This window comes from Oryzias latipes, chromosome 4, assembly GCF_002234675.1.
Source record: "Oryzias latipes chromosome 4, ASM223467v1".
In the NCBI taxonomy this organism is placed as follows: domain Eukaryota; kingdom Metazoa; phylum Chordata; class Actinopteri; order Beloniformes; family Adrianichthyidae; genus Oryzias; species Oryzias latipes.
Genome location: NC_019862.2, coordinates 6,655,424 through 6,670,002, shown reverse-complemented (window position 1 = coordinate 6,670,002; position 14,579 = coordinate 6,655,424). Strand labels below are relative to the sequence as shown.

Below are 14,579 nucleotides of genomic sequence, written 5' to 3'. Positions count from 1 at the left end.
TGAGAAGATTTGCTTCATTTTCCACAAAATCGGGGCCAGAAAAAAGACTGTCTGACAAACTTTAAGAATTTCATTTATTTTGAAAAGTTCTTCGTTCGAATGAATTAATATTTCAAGGGAACGATTTAATCATTCCATGGGAACTTATTATTATTTTGTTACCCTGAAATGTTTAATTATTTTTTACCCATTTCTGGTCACCAGATGTTTCATTTAGCCTGAACTTTCCTACAGTAGGCGGGGCTGACGTTGGACATTTGATGAGGCTATAGTTGCTAAAAAGTAGGCGGAGATGCAGATTCTCCAAATTATCTAGCAGTAGGTGGAGCAAAAGTTTCTAACAGTTGGTGGGGTCCAAAACTGAAATACAAAGACAGATTACGAGGTTCAAACAGATGCACCCTTTTCACCTCAAACTAACCCCAGAAAAGGACAACGATTTGTGATTCGCAGTTTATTTCCGATAATTGGAAAATATCAATAATAATAATGTAACTGTTTTACACTGGAATTAATGGGGACTGTTGCATTTGTAACAAGCCAACTGTCACAGGCAAAGGCCTGCCCCCCTCCCAAAAGAATTTTGTAAATTGCTTGCAAGCGTAACTTATTTAATGAAAAATACCAGAAAATGAAGAAAAATTTTAAGCTTCTAAGATCATTTCAACAAAATTCTTGTATGATTTCCCCTTATTACTAACTGTACGAAGCTGGTTCTGTTTCTAAAAACAATGTCAATAAAGGTTTGTTTCAGGATCTCTTTTCACTCGTCCTTCTGCAGTTTTTGCGTCTTGCGTTTCACCCGGGCGATGAAACGGCATCTGGCTTCCGTTCATGATCAAACTGTGCTGTAACTCACTGTGAAATGTTCAACGCTGGATTACCGCGGCGCGTTCAACATAAGCTGAATCTTTGTTTGGGTTCCATCCAAGCAGCCATATGCTGTTGTTTCCCGCTGAAGCGTGACGGATTCTGTTGGAGCACAAAAGCCTTAAACTACTGCAGTCCCAACTTTGTGCAGAGAGGCGGATAAAGTCCTGAGACACTCATTTAACACGCTTATCTAAGTGTCTTGGACCTTTTCTTTAGGATGGACACTAGAGAACACTTATGGCTTTCAGGACCGCTTTGACTCTCAGAAGTTTTTGGTATTTCTGCAGTTTCACGATGAGTTCATCCTAAAATAGTCCCGCAGAACCATCTAACGAAAAGGGTGCCAAAGGGTTTCACACTCTTTTTTGTTGTCAGGATTTAATCCTGACAAACATTGTCGCTGCATCAAAATCTTGAAGCTTCTTTGCATAGGTCTGTGTCTGAAGGCCAAAAACAATTTATTACCGACGAATATCCAAAGGTTATTTATCACAAGAGAGGAAAAATACAATTTTAGGGAAAAAGATAAATTTGTCATACATAAAGCACGTACAAATAAAAAGAGATTCTGTGTTTCAATTTGTGGAGTGAAGTTGTGGAACAGAACCAGTAAATGCTTGAAACAATGTCCAAACATAAAAGAATTTAAATATAGATACAGAAAGATGATCATGGATAAATATGAGCAAATACAAAAAAATACAGAATGTCAGCATTTATAAATCTGCATACTTTGACAATACGTTTTGTTATTCATTTGCATGTTGTTTGGAAATGAAAATTACATGTATATATGTACATATACACTTGGGTAGGGCCCTGGACTTTGATGGTGGGAAAGTAAGGGCTTAGGGTAAAGGGGGGTGAGAGTTTATAAGATTTTTCTTCTTCTCACTCCCTTTTGGACTGGTGTTTATATCATTTTTTTTTTTGTTTTGTTTTATATAATTTACTTGTCTTTTTCTTGTTTATTTTTTGTTTTTTTGCAAGTTTAGCCTCGTTTTTGTCTTATTTTGTTATTTTACACTTGTTTCACTAGTCCAAAATAAAAAGAAAAAATGTGAAATGTGAAAATGTGAAGGGCAGTGGCACAGTTTATGACAGTTGGGGCTCATGCACGCAATTGAAAGATGAAACATCTTATCTGGCTTCTCTGTGTCTCTAAAATCTGACTTTCTTCAGTAAAGCACTTGGCTTTACTTCAGCAAACTTTCACACAGAAACCCAGATGTGTTGCCTGACAGTGCAGCAGACAGCCCTCGGTGACGCGGTGCTAAGTGAAACCAGCGCCGTTCCTGTCGTCCGCAGTGATGAAGGACTGTTTGCGTCGCCTCTTTGCCTCTTTCCTTTGTGTTTTCACGTTGACCCATGACAGAGCAAAGGCAGAGGAGAGCTCAGCGACTGCAGGCAGAATGCGTGTGGAGATGTTCGTCAGCAGAGTCAGTGTCGATGTCCAGACTCCTGAACAGTCGGCCTTTCTTTCTATGTTTATTCTTCTCCATCTGTTACTAATGTTTGTTCTTTCCCGTGGTTTTTTCTTCTCTTTTAATTCACTTTTTGCTCACATTTTCATGACTGTGTTAGTCAACTTTAGGAAACCTTTCAGTTTTTTGTCTTTTTAAATGTTTTCTCTCACATAAAGTCTGTTTAGGTTTTATGTTAATAGTTGATAGTATGCGATAACATTAACAGTAACATAGGAGAAAATTTAATTGGCAAATTGAGTTAAGAAAGTTGGAACGGAGGATGTGTGGAAATATCGGCTTACGCTTCACGACCAGGTCCTTCCTCCACTTCCTTTCTGTCTGTTTCATCTGCAGATTTTTGAGTCCAGTCACAAAAATCCTTTAGTTTGTTAAAGATGTAGTCTGGGTAAATACTACGGATAAGATCATAGGTTTTCTTCTTCCTTTGCAAACTATTAATTCATTTCTTTTTGACAAACTTCATAGTTAATGGATTTAATGTGTCATGTACTGTACGTGTAAGTACAAATATGTCTATTTATGATTATACTTACAGTGTATTAGTTTTGTTTGTTTATCTTCTTTTCTAATCTTTTATTTTGATTGCTTGAAATAAACTAATTCTAAACCAAACCAAAAACTCGATTCTGATTGGCTGCAGGGTGTCCATTAAAAAGTGAAATGGACGCCTGAAAATGAAGTTGCGGTAAAATAACCTGAGTGTTCACTTTTATTCCTCTGGCCTAAAGCCAGTTTGTAACTGGAACAACAAAAACCTGGAAGTTTATGTATAATTTTATTAGTAATTGATGAGATAAAAACTTTTTTGATCCACATTTATTGATCAGAATTAATTTTTCTTCAATCAAAGCGATCCAGAAAACTACCTCTGGACTTTGATTTCTTTGAAATAAACTTTTTCTTAACCATCTGGACAAAAACAAGCGTTAAGATGTGAACTTTCTCTCTGAACTGATTATTTGGATCACTTAAAGGCCTATATTATTCTTTTCTTAAACATTTCAGAGTAAACGATATCCATATATCTGATCATATATTACCTTTGGCACACTAAATAACGATTTTTTAAATTAAATATTGGTTATTTTCCTGAGCTCTTTTCCTATCCAGAAGTAACATGATCTTACTGTGCCATTTCATGGGCGGCACAGAAAAGGAAAGCGTTTAGTCGATCACCGCTAGTTCGAAGGAGAAAGTGTGTGTGTTAGCCTGGGGGTGGAGCTGGCAGTGCAGACTCTTCCTGGAAGGGGCTGTTCCTCACTTTGTGATGTCACAATATGAGAGCCTATGCTCGTTTTAGTGGATTGGGAGGGGTCGGTGCTCAGACAACAGGTTTATGGAGAAATACTCAGAGATGCGTGAATGGATCAAAAACACGCTTTGGGGTTGTTTATAGAGAGGAATAAACATTTTAATACAAATAAAAGCTCAAAAGGTTGATTTTGCATGATATAGACCTTTTGACATGATGTTTAGCATATAAACCTTTTCCCTCTGCTGGCTAGCTCCTCATACACCAGCAGCAACAGAGCAAGAGGCAGGTTCTGTTGCTGTTACCGCAGCAACATAGCAAGTAGTATTAATTATATGAATATTTATTTATTTCATAACTAACCATGATATGATAGTCTTCAAAACTTAATTTCTGATAATGGACACCTTTTGAGGCATAATCGCTTACATAATGCATACCCCGTCGGGCATTACTTGTTACTTCTTCTACTGGTGAAGATGTTTTCTCAGCATCTTCTGCTTTTGTTTTTTAAAGACTTCCTGAACAGCTCACGGAGACATTTTTTGGGTCTCATCCAGCAGGACGTGTCAGAACTTTTCTCTAATGCTGCATTTTGATTTTTTTAGTTGTAATTTGGATCAATAAAATAACAAATGGGACGCCACTAATTTGGCTAAATAACATCTTGAAATCATTGAACTGAGAGTTTTTATAATAGATGCTGTTTGAGTGAGCTGTGCGTCATTCCGAATGAAAAACTGTAGCTCACTTCATTAGATAACAGAATCGCTTTGTGGCCCAAGCTTGATTTACTACTTTTTGGAAGAGTCACCTTCAGATGCTGGTAATGAATCTGGGAGATTCATCTCGATGAGACTCAGCCAGAGAGCATTCAGAACCTCACTAGAAGCTGAAGTTGCAGCCAACAGTCAGTTCTCTGGAGGAAACTCGCAATATTAAAAGATTTTATGGTTTCATTAAAAGCACGGTTCTCATTTTAGATTGATACTTCTTCCAGGACAGAAAACCAATGTTTGAGTGTGATATACTAACGTAGTTTTTAAATTTAGGACTTTTAAGATGTCAGTGCTGGAACCCGGCACCAACAGAATCTATGTATGAGCTGGATTTTTCCTTCAGAACTTCCCTCTGATGGAATCTGGTCTTTTCCCAGTGAACGGTTTCTACTGCTCGGAGAAGGATGCAGATGCACAGCCGGGTGAGGCTGAGGGCACCCTGATGCGCGGTGGGCAGAGCCTGGCGCTGCCTGGGGGGGGTCAGTCCAATGCGCTTTACCCTCACAGCCTCCACTGCAGCAGACCTGGAGCCGACCTTCTTCTGCAGGACGGCCCTCAGGACACCAGGTAAACTGTCATTATCAATCCCACATGTGAAATGTCTTCCTCTGGCGCTGAAAGTTGTTGGGTGTAGAGTTACCGTCGTTACGGTTTGCTCTCAGACGGGTTGTAATGCAAACTTAAACAGAACCTCAACATTTATGGATCATTCTGTGTGCAGGTTTTGAAATCCGCTTCAAATGTGGGGTTTTTACCTTTTTCTTTGTCCTTCACTTCCTCCTGGAGTGCGACTGGTTTTCCCTCATGATGTTTCCTAATATTTGCTGGACAATTTAGCAAGAAATAGTTTGCCTCAGCTGGGTTTGGGGGTCTTTTATTAAGACCTAGGATGATAAAGTCAGTGAACATCTTTCTTCAGCCAGCTAGCACTGCTCTTCCCCTGCGAGCTGAGGGGCAAAGATGATACCTGCATGGGACAAACTGGAGAAAAGAGGGCTGTACTCACATCACTCAGGGGCTTTGGACAAAATCCATAATGAGCCAACTGACAGGAATGATTATGTAGGAGATCACAGCGACGCATGGAGAAATATGAGCCGGCCTCCCCATTGAGCGCGGCAAAGATTCCCACCATAATACACAGTATTGTAAACGGTGAGCCTTCATGGGCTTCAATGATGCCACCAAAACAGGTGACTCCTTATTTACCCTCCATGCTGGGTTGGGTTTAACCCCTTTGTGTCTTCAAAGCCTGTCGGACGGACACACTAGCCCGTGGCCTCTCGCTCCGAGTCACCTTCATACCCTCCCCCTTGCTCCATTCTTGGTTTTAAATGCCCATTCATTGAAAGACCAACTGCTTTAAGATCTTGTTTCAATTTTTTCATGAAATCCCTTTGGATCAAAGCACTTGATGTCTACTTCCTGGTAACGTTGCTGTCGTGTACTTTGGTGCTCAGAAACAGAGCAGGACACTGAAGGTCCTTTTGGACAAAGTCAATTTTAGGTAAACTGAAGGAGGAGGAGGAGAAGGAGGTGAGCTGCAGGTGGGAAGGGGGGACAGTCTGGCGTCTGTCAACAGGTTCTGAGCTAATGGAACTCATTCCCTTTGTTTCTGTCCCGACAGAGGCTGCTCTGCCTTCCACGGGACCCCAGCAGGGGCCTCGCCAAGCCTCGGCTGCGGTGCCAACAGGGGCTGCTCCTCTGCCGCTTACCCCATCAAGCAGGAGAACTCAGCCGGCTACAAGATCTCTGGAGCCCATGGCCCATCCCAGACCGGCTTTCAAGCCTGTCGGGCCAGCCAGGGGTTGGAAGCGTCAAGAGACGGGATGGTTGACGCTGCTCGCGCTAGCAGCAGCAAGCGAGCGTGCGCACTGAGGTCTTTGGGTAGCGGCGTGTCAGGAGACGCAGCACAACCTTTTAATAATGAAGATGGCTCCTCCCCACTGGCTTTGTCCCCAACAGACTCCCATCATTCAGCACGGCCGCTCAGTGCCAGCGATGTGAAGAGACGCTGCCTGCTGCTGGCCTCTCATTCCTCCACCGCTGCAGGTTCCCCGTCAGAGGCCGGCGCCGCCTCTGACGACCTCAACCTCACCGCCATCCTCTGCTCCTCCCAGATGTCCATGGTCGCCGGCGTCTGCGGGTTCCAAGCTAACGTCTCGCCCTGCAGCACCGGCTTCTCCTCCACTTCCTCTTCCTCTTCTATGTCCCCACCCTCTGCGAGCTGCCCACAGGGAGCCTCCCAAAGGCCCCCACCGCGTAGGAGCCCCCAGCAGGCCATGCTACAGGAGAGCTGCCAGCTGTCCTCACCTGGCACCTGCCTGTTGTCCCTTTCCTCTTTTTCATCCTCCTCTTCAGAGTCATTGGTGGAGCCGGAGTGCCAGAGCTCGGGGCTTTGCGAGGAGCGGGGCTCCGTTCCGCGGGGCCGAAGGGCCGGAGGAGTGGGAGGAGCAAGAGGCTCCGACGGCCTGGGGCTGCTGTTGACTGGGACCATCATGTCCGGGACTTTGCATCCAGGAGCTGAAGTCGGGGGGGTTCTGGATGGGGTTCCAAGGTCCGGGGCCGCACTGAAGCAGGAACCCCTGGATGACTTTTCCCCCAGCGAAGACGAGCTATTTCAGCACCACTACCAGCGCCACCATCATGGTCCCAGTGGACATCTGCGTCAAAGTCATCATACGCCTCGCTCCACCATGCCCCCTCCTTATCACTTACACCAGTACTCCGGAGCTGGCCCTGGGGGGCCACTACACCCCCAGAGTCAGCCAACAGCATCTGCATCCTCCCTGGGACTTAAAGCAACTGTCAGAGGCCGGCACGTGCCCCATACTGCCCCGGAGCGGGACGAAGCAGAAGGAGGAGCGCCGGCGGAGAAGCAGGTGTGTCGCTGGATAGACTGCAGTGCCGCCTATGAGCAGCAGGAGGAGCTTGTGAGGCACATAGAGAAAGTCCACATCGACCAGCGCAAAGGTGAGGACTTCACCTGCTTCTGGGCCGGCTGCATCCGCCGCTACAAGCCCTTCAACGCCCGCTACAAGCTGCTCATCCACATGCGGGTCCACTCTGGAGAGAAACCCAACAAGTGTATGGTGAGTAAAAAAAAAATCAGCCAAAGTTTTAACCAACCACATAGGCACGCACCACTTGTAAAACATCAGACACCAAACATTTAACCTCTTCACTACCACATCATAAAAACATAAAAAATCCACCAAAAACTACAATTCCCAGAGCCGCTCCCCTCCACATTTGGTTTCTTGAAAAGCAGTAAATGTCCTCTGTGGACACCAAAAGAAGTTCATTCAGTAAAACGCAGCGGCTGGGAGACATTCAGGTTTGGAAATGTCCTCTACAGAGGACAAATCTGCATTTCTGGTCAGGAGGATATCAAGGGTTTTTATTAACAAGTGGTGCATCTAAATATATAGAATAAAGTATAGTTCAGCACAAACAAATGTCCTTTCTCTCACAAGACTAGATTTACTTCTAGTCTTTTCTTTTATTTACTTAAAACTTTGAAAAAATGTGTTTTTGGGGAAACATCCAAAATGTTTTTCATTACCCCTGTGAGGCTGTAGATCAGGGCAGTTCTGTCCTCAACAGGTAAGGCTCCAGTTTGCCGAGCACTCGCACCGATCAGCGTCGGGCTGTCGTTCTCCTGCTTCTCCTCAGAGATGGAAAGAGCCGTCCAGCCTCTGACAGCACTTCTGTCCAAACACGCCGTTAGTCCGCAGCTTGTGCAAAGTGAAGACACGTTTATTTTCAAGAGCACTCCGTTTTTTCAGAGGGGACTTGAATCAGCAAAGGCCAACACATATGGTTAACATAACCAAACAATGCCTACACTTGATCCTTTTAAATGGGAGCTTTAAATGTTTAGCTGTCCCACAAGTATTAAATGCATTGGCTTCATATCCAAGCTAAACATGAGGAGAAATGTAGTAGTCTGGAGCAGGGAGCCGCAGCGGGACAGTCAGGAACATTTGCAAGTCTTGCTCAATTCATGGCCTTACCCAAAGCCCCCTGTCAGAAGTGGTCCTTCTCAAAGCAAGAAATAAATCCAAACCCTGACAGCAGTTATAGAAAAATCATCTGCGATATTGCTGCAGGATGCCTCTCTCCCCAAATCCCAGAAATGTAATCTGAGGTGTGACTCTGACGCTGAGAGCTCTTTTTGTGTGTTTGTTTTCCCTGGGATTCAGTGAGACACTGGTGATCCTCGCAGACACACATCTGCAGCGTTATTGAAAACACAAACTCGCCTGTTTCGGTTGCTCTCTCACGCCTTAAGTCTTTCTGCGAAAAGAAACTTGGAAGTAATTTACTGGGCCGGCATCGTTAATTCAGCCTTTAAATCGTTTGACAAGCTCACACGTGTCTGTTTTGGTTGTCAGTCACTCTGTTTAGCATTAAAGTGTCCCTCCTTCGTAAGCAGTTATGTTTACACGAGAGGCAGCGAGCAGTGAGAATGTCTTTATGTTACGTTTCTGCGCAGGAAAAGGCTTTTAGGGACGGAACATGCAGCCCAGCATTTCAAGCACATTGGAGTTGTGTCTACATCCTGAAGCTGCTGAATGTCAGTGGAAAAATGGATAGATGTCTAATTAAAAATTAAATATAATCAACTCTTTCTAATGCCATAGCATCGATTCTGTGTAAAGTTCCATTTTTGTGCTGCTTTTACAAACAAAACCGGAGCATGAGATATCGTTGAGCCTAAGTTAATGCGTCTGATCGGCTGCAGTTACGTGTTTGTTGACTCAGAACTTCATCAGAGGAACCTGGAGGCCTGAAGAAACACAAACTGACTGGCTGTGTGTTTTTGTTTGTGGTCTACACTTAAGCTTGTAGTCAGCAGAGAGGAAAACTCTGTTTCCCTGCATGCATCTTCCACTCGATGTTTTGGTCTGAGCTTGTGGGCCTTTAACCTCCAGCTCTGAAGCCTGTTGTGTTTGTTGAGCTCATGTAATACACAAAGGCATTTAAGTCTTTGAGCCACTCATATGGAGGAAACAGATGAGACGTTCTGTTTTTGGACCCAACTCCCGCAGAAAAAACAGAGCTGATCCTTTTATTATCAGAGGCAGCAGCAGCTTCCAGCAGGCTCTCATGGAGAGACGTCCAGACATAACACATCTCGCTCCTCTTCCTCCCTCTTCCTCGTGCTGCACAGTGTAAACTCTTCATCTTGATGCAGCTGCACAGCATTTGTTCATGCTGCGCGTTTTGGCAGCAAAAAGTCATTATGGCAGCGCACAGGCCGCACTGCGACCCCTGCATGTGCCTGTCACACTCTGTACCTGGATACCACTTCCCGTCTGTACGGCACATCGGCTCTTTGTGCTTGAAGACGGCCGAGGCTCATTCAGGTTTCTGTTCAACTTTCACAAAGTTTGTTTTGTTCCCACCAATTAGAGCTGGGTTGTTGTGCAGGGCAGGCGAATGCTCAGGGACACAGAAGGAAACAACATAATCTCTCTGCAATATCCTGTTGTGTTTCATGCCTAATTCACTTGTTGTTTTAGTTTATTACATTTTTTTCCCCACGTCTGCATGAATATTAAAAATATATCCATCTAGAGAGGGCCGGTTATGGTCCCGGACGGAGTTATTGCTCTTCTTTGTCAGACTGCAGGCTGATGGATTTGTCTGAAGGCTGCACTTTGAGCCACGAAGGTCAGAAAATTTCTTTGTAAGCCCCGGAGATCTGCAGGAGTGTCTCCACGGCAGAGTAACCCCGGGCAGCGGGGCAACATTACACAACCTGTTCAGGTTGTTTGGACACTTCTGGAGGAGACCGTCGAAGTGAACATGTGGGCTTCATTTCATTCAAAGCCAGTTAAAATGTCCTGTTTCTTTTTTTTGAGAACAGATCGTTTGAAAATCTGTCTAGAATTTTTTTTGAGCAAACAGCCCTATTTATAATTTAAAACAAACAAAATAGACAGGAGTTGTCCGCTCCCTATTCACTGTCATCAAAATGGTGAAATGGCCAGTAAAAATGAAAGCTGTGAGTGGTGTGGTGTGTCCCACAGGCCCTACCTGCCCTTTTCGCTCCCCCCATTATTACCTGCCCCTCTGGCTGAGCGGCTCCTTCAGGCCCGTCACTCTCCCTCCCCCTCTGCCCTTGCCATCCTGTGACAAATTCATGACATTAAAATACTTTTTTTTCAAAATGCTTGTTTTTATGTTGGTTTTGTCTTCCGCCGTAGAAGAATCGGCAAAAGTAGACATTTTTTATATTTCCTTAGCAACAGAGATTTTGGTTAACCACATCCACATTCCTAATATGTTCATATTGTGGGCTATACCCTTTTGTTCAGCTTCAGCCAGGGATTCATGTATTAAAGTTTCACAAAATGTGCAGGCAAAACACTTTTGCGATCTTGCCACACTTATGGCGCTCAAAATCAACATTTTGAACATTTTTTCCCAAAGCAGATTCCTAATGATGCTCGAACGAGGCGATAGATTGAAATCCCCAGGAGGACCTTAAATTTGCAGCTGGTACTGAAGGGGATTTTATTTTTTTCAATTCAAAATGGTGGCCTTTTTCTGAGGTCAAAGGTCAACAAACCTTTGCTTGTGGTTTTAAAACAGGTGAATTTTCAAGATCGCTCGAACCAAAGTTTTCTTTTCCCATTTTGTGGAAAAATGTAAAAATTGTAAAATTTTACACTTTGCCAGAAAATGGGTCTTGTGGCCATCCCATAATAATTTCTAAACTTATTTACTTTTTTTTTTTTTTTAACTACAACCATACAAGACGGCAGACTATTCTTTTAGTTAACGTGGGAAAATGGCAGAAAACAGAATTTCTCAGGCCTGGAACACAAACATAAAGACTCACGGAGACGATTCCAGAGTTTTCACTTAAAATGCTGCTTTTTTCAGCAGTCAGCTCAGGTGCAGCAGAAAAAACACGGAGCACCATTAGCTAATTAAAGGTGATGTTGAGCACACGACCCAACTTTTCCTCTGAATGCCGCCTGAAACTGGAGCCGGTGGAGTGCAGGTGGGGAGTGACGCTGATGTCAAAGCGTGCGCCTCTCACTCTTTTGGCCGTGTGTGCTGGCACTTCTTACTGCCTTTCGCTTTGACTTTAAACCTTAAAAACAAATGTCTCGTCATGGCAGGTCTTAAATTTAGAAAAATACGGTTTCGGATTAACAAAAATCTGGTTTGAGTCCATAAAATAAGGAGCCATGAATCAGAGAATTCAATACCTTTCATCAGAAAAGCTGTCGTTTCCTGTCTGATGTCTGTCAGAACTTGGTTCATTGGTGTTTGGGGACTTTTATCTTAATGAGTCTGTTTGGCGTCTAATTTTATTTATCTTTGCCTCCATGCCTGCTATAAAAAGATTTTTTGGTCACCTGCCATGTGCTGGGTCCTGCTTTTTTCCGCAGGTGTTTCTGCTGAAATGGTTCATGTTCTAACTTAGATTTAGAAACAAACTCTTCCACTTTGACCTTGTTTCTCTGTTCCAGAGGTTCTGTGATCTGTTCCTGGGCTGTTTTGTAAATCTTGGTTTCCTTCTGTTCATACTTCTTCTATCCGAACTCTGATTGGCTCAAATGTTTTAACTCGAAGCCTTAGGGGTCTGGCCTCAAGCTTGGGTTTCCTAGTGCATCCACTCCAGAGGAGGCTGGCAATTGTCTTGAATGTTGTCCTCTTTTCTTGTTGCAAAATGATGAACTCTAAGTGGTTTGAAAGGGCTCTCATAAACATCTCCAGATTCGTGTGCAGCAATTTGTTTCTCTGATCACTGCTGCTGCCGCGGGCATTGTGTGAACACGCACCTGAATATTCCAGCGGCTCAAATGGCCAAAAGCGTCTGCCTCAGAGGCCGTGTCACACAGCCACTGCGTAGATTTTGTGAGGATGAAAATTGTTCACACATGGATGTAGGTGGAAAATGTGAGAAAAGTTGTGGTCTTTGTGAGAAATTTTCCCAGATGTATCACGGATGAACCCCATTAAAACCACAGAAGAAGTACCAATAAACCACGCAAAGAACACGTTAACCAATGTAGAACACAAACCACGTGTGATTATTGAGCTGTTTATGTGCAATTCATTCATGATTTGTCTGTCAATTACATAATTTGAACGTGATATGTGCGTCGCATACGCGATATCAAATGTGTACATCTGTGGTACATGCGTGAAAAGTCCGTTAGACATATGTGGAACGGTCGGGGAAAGACACAAATCTGTGTAGGCAACTCACAAAAATCACACTTAATTGCGTAAAATTTTTGTAATAATTGCGTATGAACTACATAAAAATGCGTAAACTGCATAATTCTTAACCAGCCAAAAATCTTGAATGGCTCAAAACCGAATTCACATCTAGACCAGTCGGCCGAAACCGTCGACACAATTCTGCGCACATCGACAAAAGACGAACGCAAGAAACATATGAATCATGTTGATCACGCATGTATCACGAAAGACCGAAATTTCATACGTGGAAAATACACGTGTAGTGGCTGTGTGACACGGCCTATAGAGAGGTCTGCGCAGCCTCTCGGCAGCATCTGCAGCTTCTCCATTAAGAAGCAGCGAGCTGGTTCTTTCTGTCAAGTTTTTAGGAGCTTTTGCTTGCCTTTTCAAATGTTTGTACCTGCTGTGCTGCAAATAATCCTACAGAACATCAACTCGCTACAACAATTTTCCCAACTGAACTTACGGGGCGATGCGGGCTGTCTGCAGGTGAAAATTGGTCAAACCTGTACGGGCACACAGGTGACCTGCAGAAAATATCAAGGTGACCGCTCAGTGAACCTGCAGGCTGCAGGCGACAGGTCACAGTCAACTCTTATCTGTTCATAGGTGCTCCACTTAAGACGCAGCTGCTCCTCTCTATGACCCTCCATGGACAACCCAAAAACCCGCAGAACCCTCTATGGGTGCATGTGACTAAGCCTTTAATAGAAACCAGACAGCCCTCATCTGTTCATCACACACATATTTGATCCAATAGGAACAAAGCAGGCTGCATATGGATCATTTACAGTGATCAGGGTCAAGAGGGGAGGTGGTCTGTTGAGGTCCAGAAAACAGAGCCTCCATCAGGATGTTTGCTCGGTTTGCACTTTTAGTTCCAATATGGCGACTCAAAAAGACCAAAGGAGGATCTGACAGAAACGGTTCTATAAGCAGTCTCCAACATATAAACTGTTTGTTTACTGCTACTAAGTCTATAAGCTGTCCTCAGTCACATCAGTGGCTCGCCACCACACCAGTGAAAGCAAGAGCGCCTCATGTTCGTATTGTGAAAGTGCTTGCAGATGCCAAATGTTTCTGCCTTCGGATGAAAGCCCAGAGGAGATAAATGTTGCTTGTCTTTCTTGTTCAAAGACCTGAGCCAGCAAACTGCCAGCTTTAGAGATTTTTCCAGTCAATCTCCTGCAGTAATGAAGTTCTGCATTCAGCTCTGCTTTGCAGCATTCAGGTTTGTGTTTACGCCTCGCCGGAGAGGAACCCCATCAACCTGAAGGACTTCATCCTTCTGTCGCTCAACAACTCAGACCCTGCAAGCTTCAGACAATGTTAATGCGTACATGATGAGGAAACGATGCCGTTCCTTCCAAACACAACAAACCCTCTTGGCCTTTTTGGGGGTTTTTCTTAGCTGCATTGAACACACTGCAGTGTGAAGTAAAGGTCGTGTCACACACACACTACGTACATTTTGCGCATATACAGTACACGGATGAAAATTGGTCATACAAGAACCTATGTGGAAAAAGTGAGAAAAGTTGTTGTTTTGATGTGAAATTTTCACAGATATATCACAAAGAGAATGCATAGATCAACGTAAAAACCAAATCTGGCCCAAAATTTGGGCGTCAATCATAGAATTTGAACGGGATATGTGCACAGTGTACATTATATATAAGTTATACATCGGTGGTACATGCATGAACAGTCGGTTGGACAGATGTGGAACAGTTGTGGACAGCAACAAGTTTGCGTATGCGTCTAACAAAAATTATGCACAATTGCATAAGATTTATGTAATAATTGCAAAATAAACTATGCAATAACGCATAAACTGTGTAATTCTCAACCGACCAAAATTTTTCAGAAGCTTAAAACTGAATTTATGTAAAGACCCGTCGGCCAAAACCCTCGACAAACATCTGCACACATCGACGAATGACGAACACAAGAAAC

The 14,579-nt window shown here is 43.6% G+C and overlaps 1 protein-coding gene across 4 annotated transcripts in view; it reads left to right on the top strand.

Moving 5' to 3' along the window:
* The window catches only part of s2012 (GLIS family zinc finger 1-like), an 84,686-nt gene that overhangs the window by 35,906 nt on the left and 34,201 nt on the right, over positions 1-14,579 (top strand). For all 4 annotated transcript variants that reach the window (XM_023953836.1, XM_023953837.1, NM_001163804.2 and 1 more), the window contains 2 exons: positions 4,769-4,958; positions 6,019-7,483. In XM_023953836.1, the coding sequence (XP_023809604.1) occupies positions 4,769-4,958; positions 6,019-7,483 (1,655 nt within the window). The remainder of the gene's footprint in view (positions 1-4,768; positions 4,959-6,018; positions 7,484-14,579) is intronic.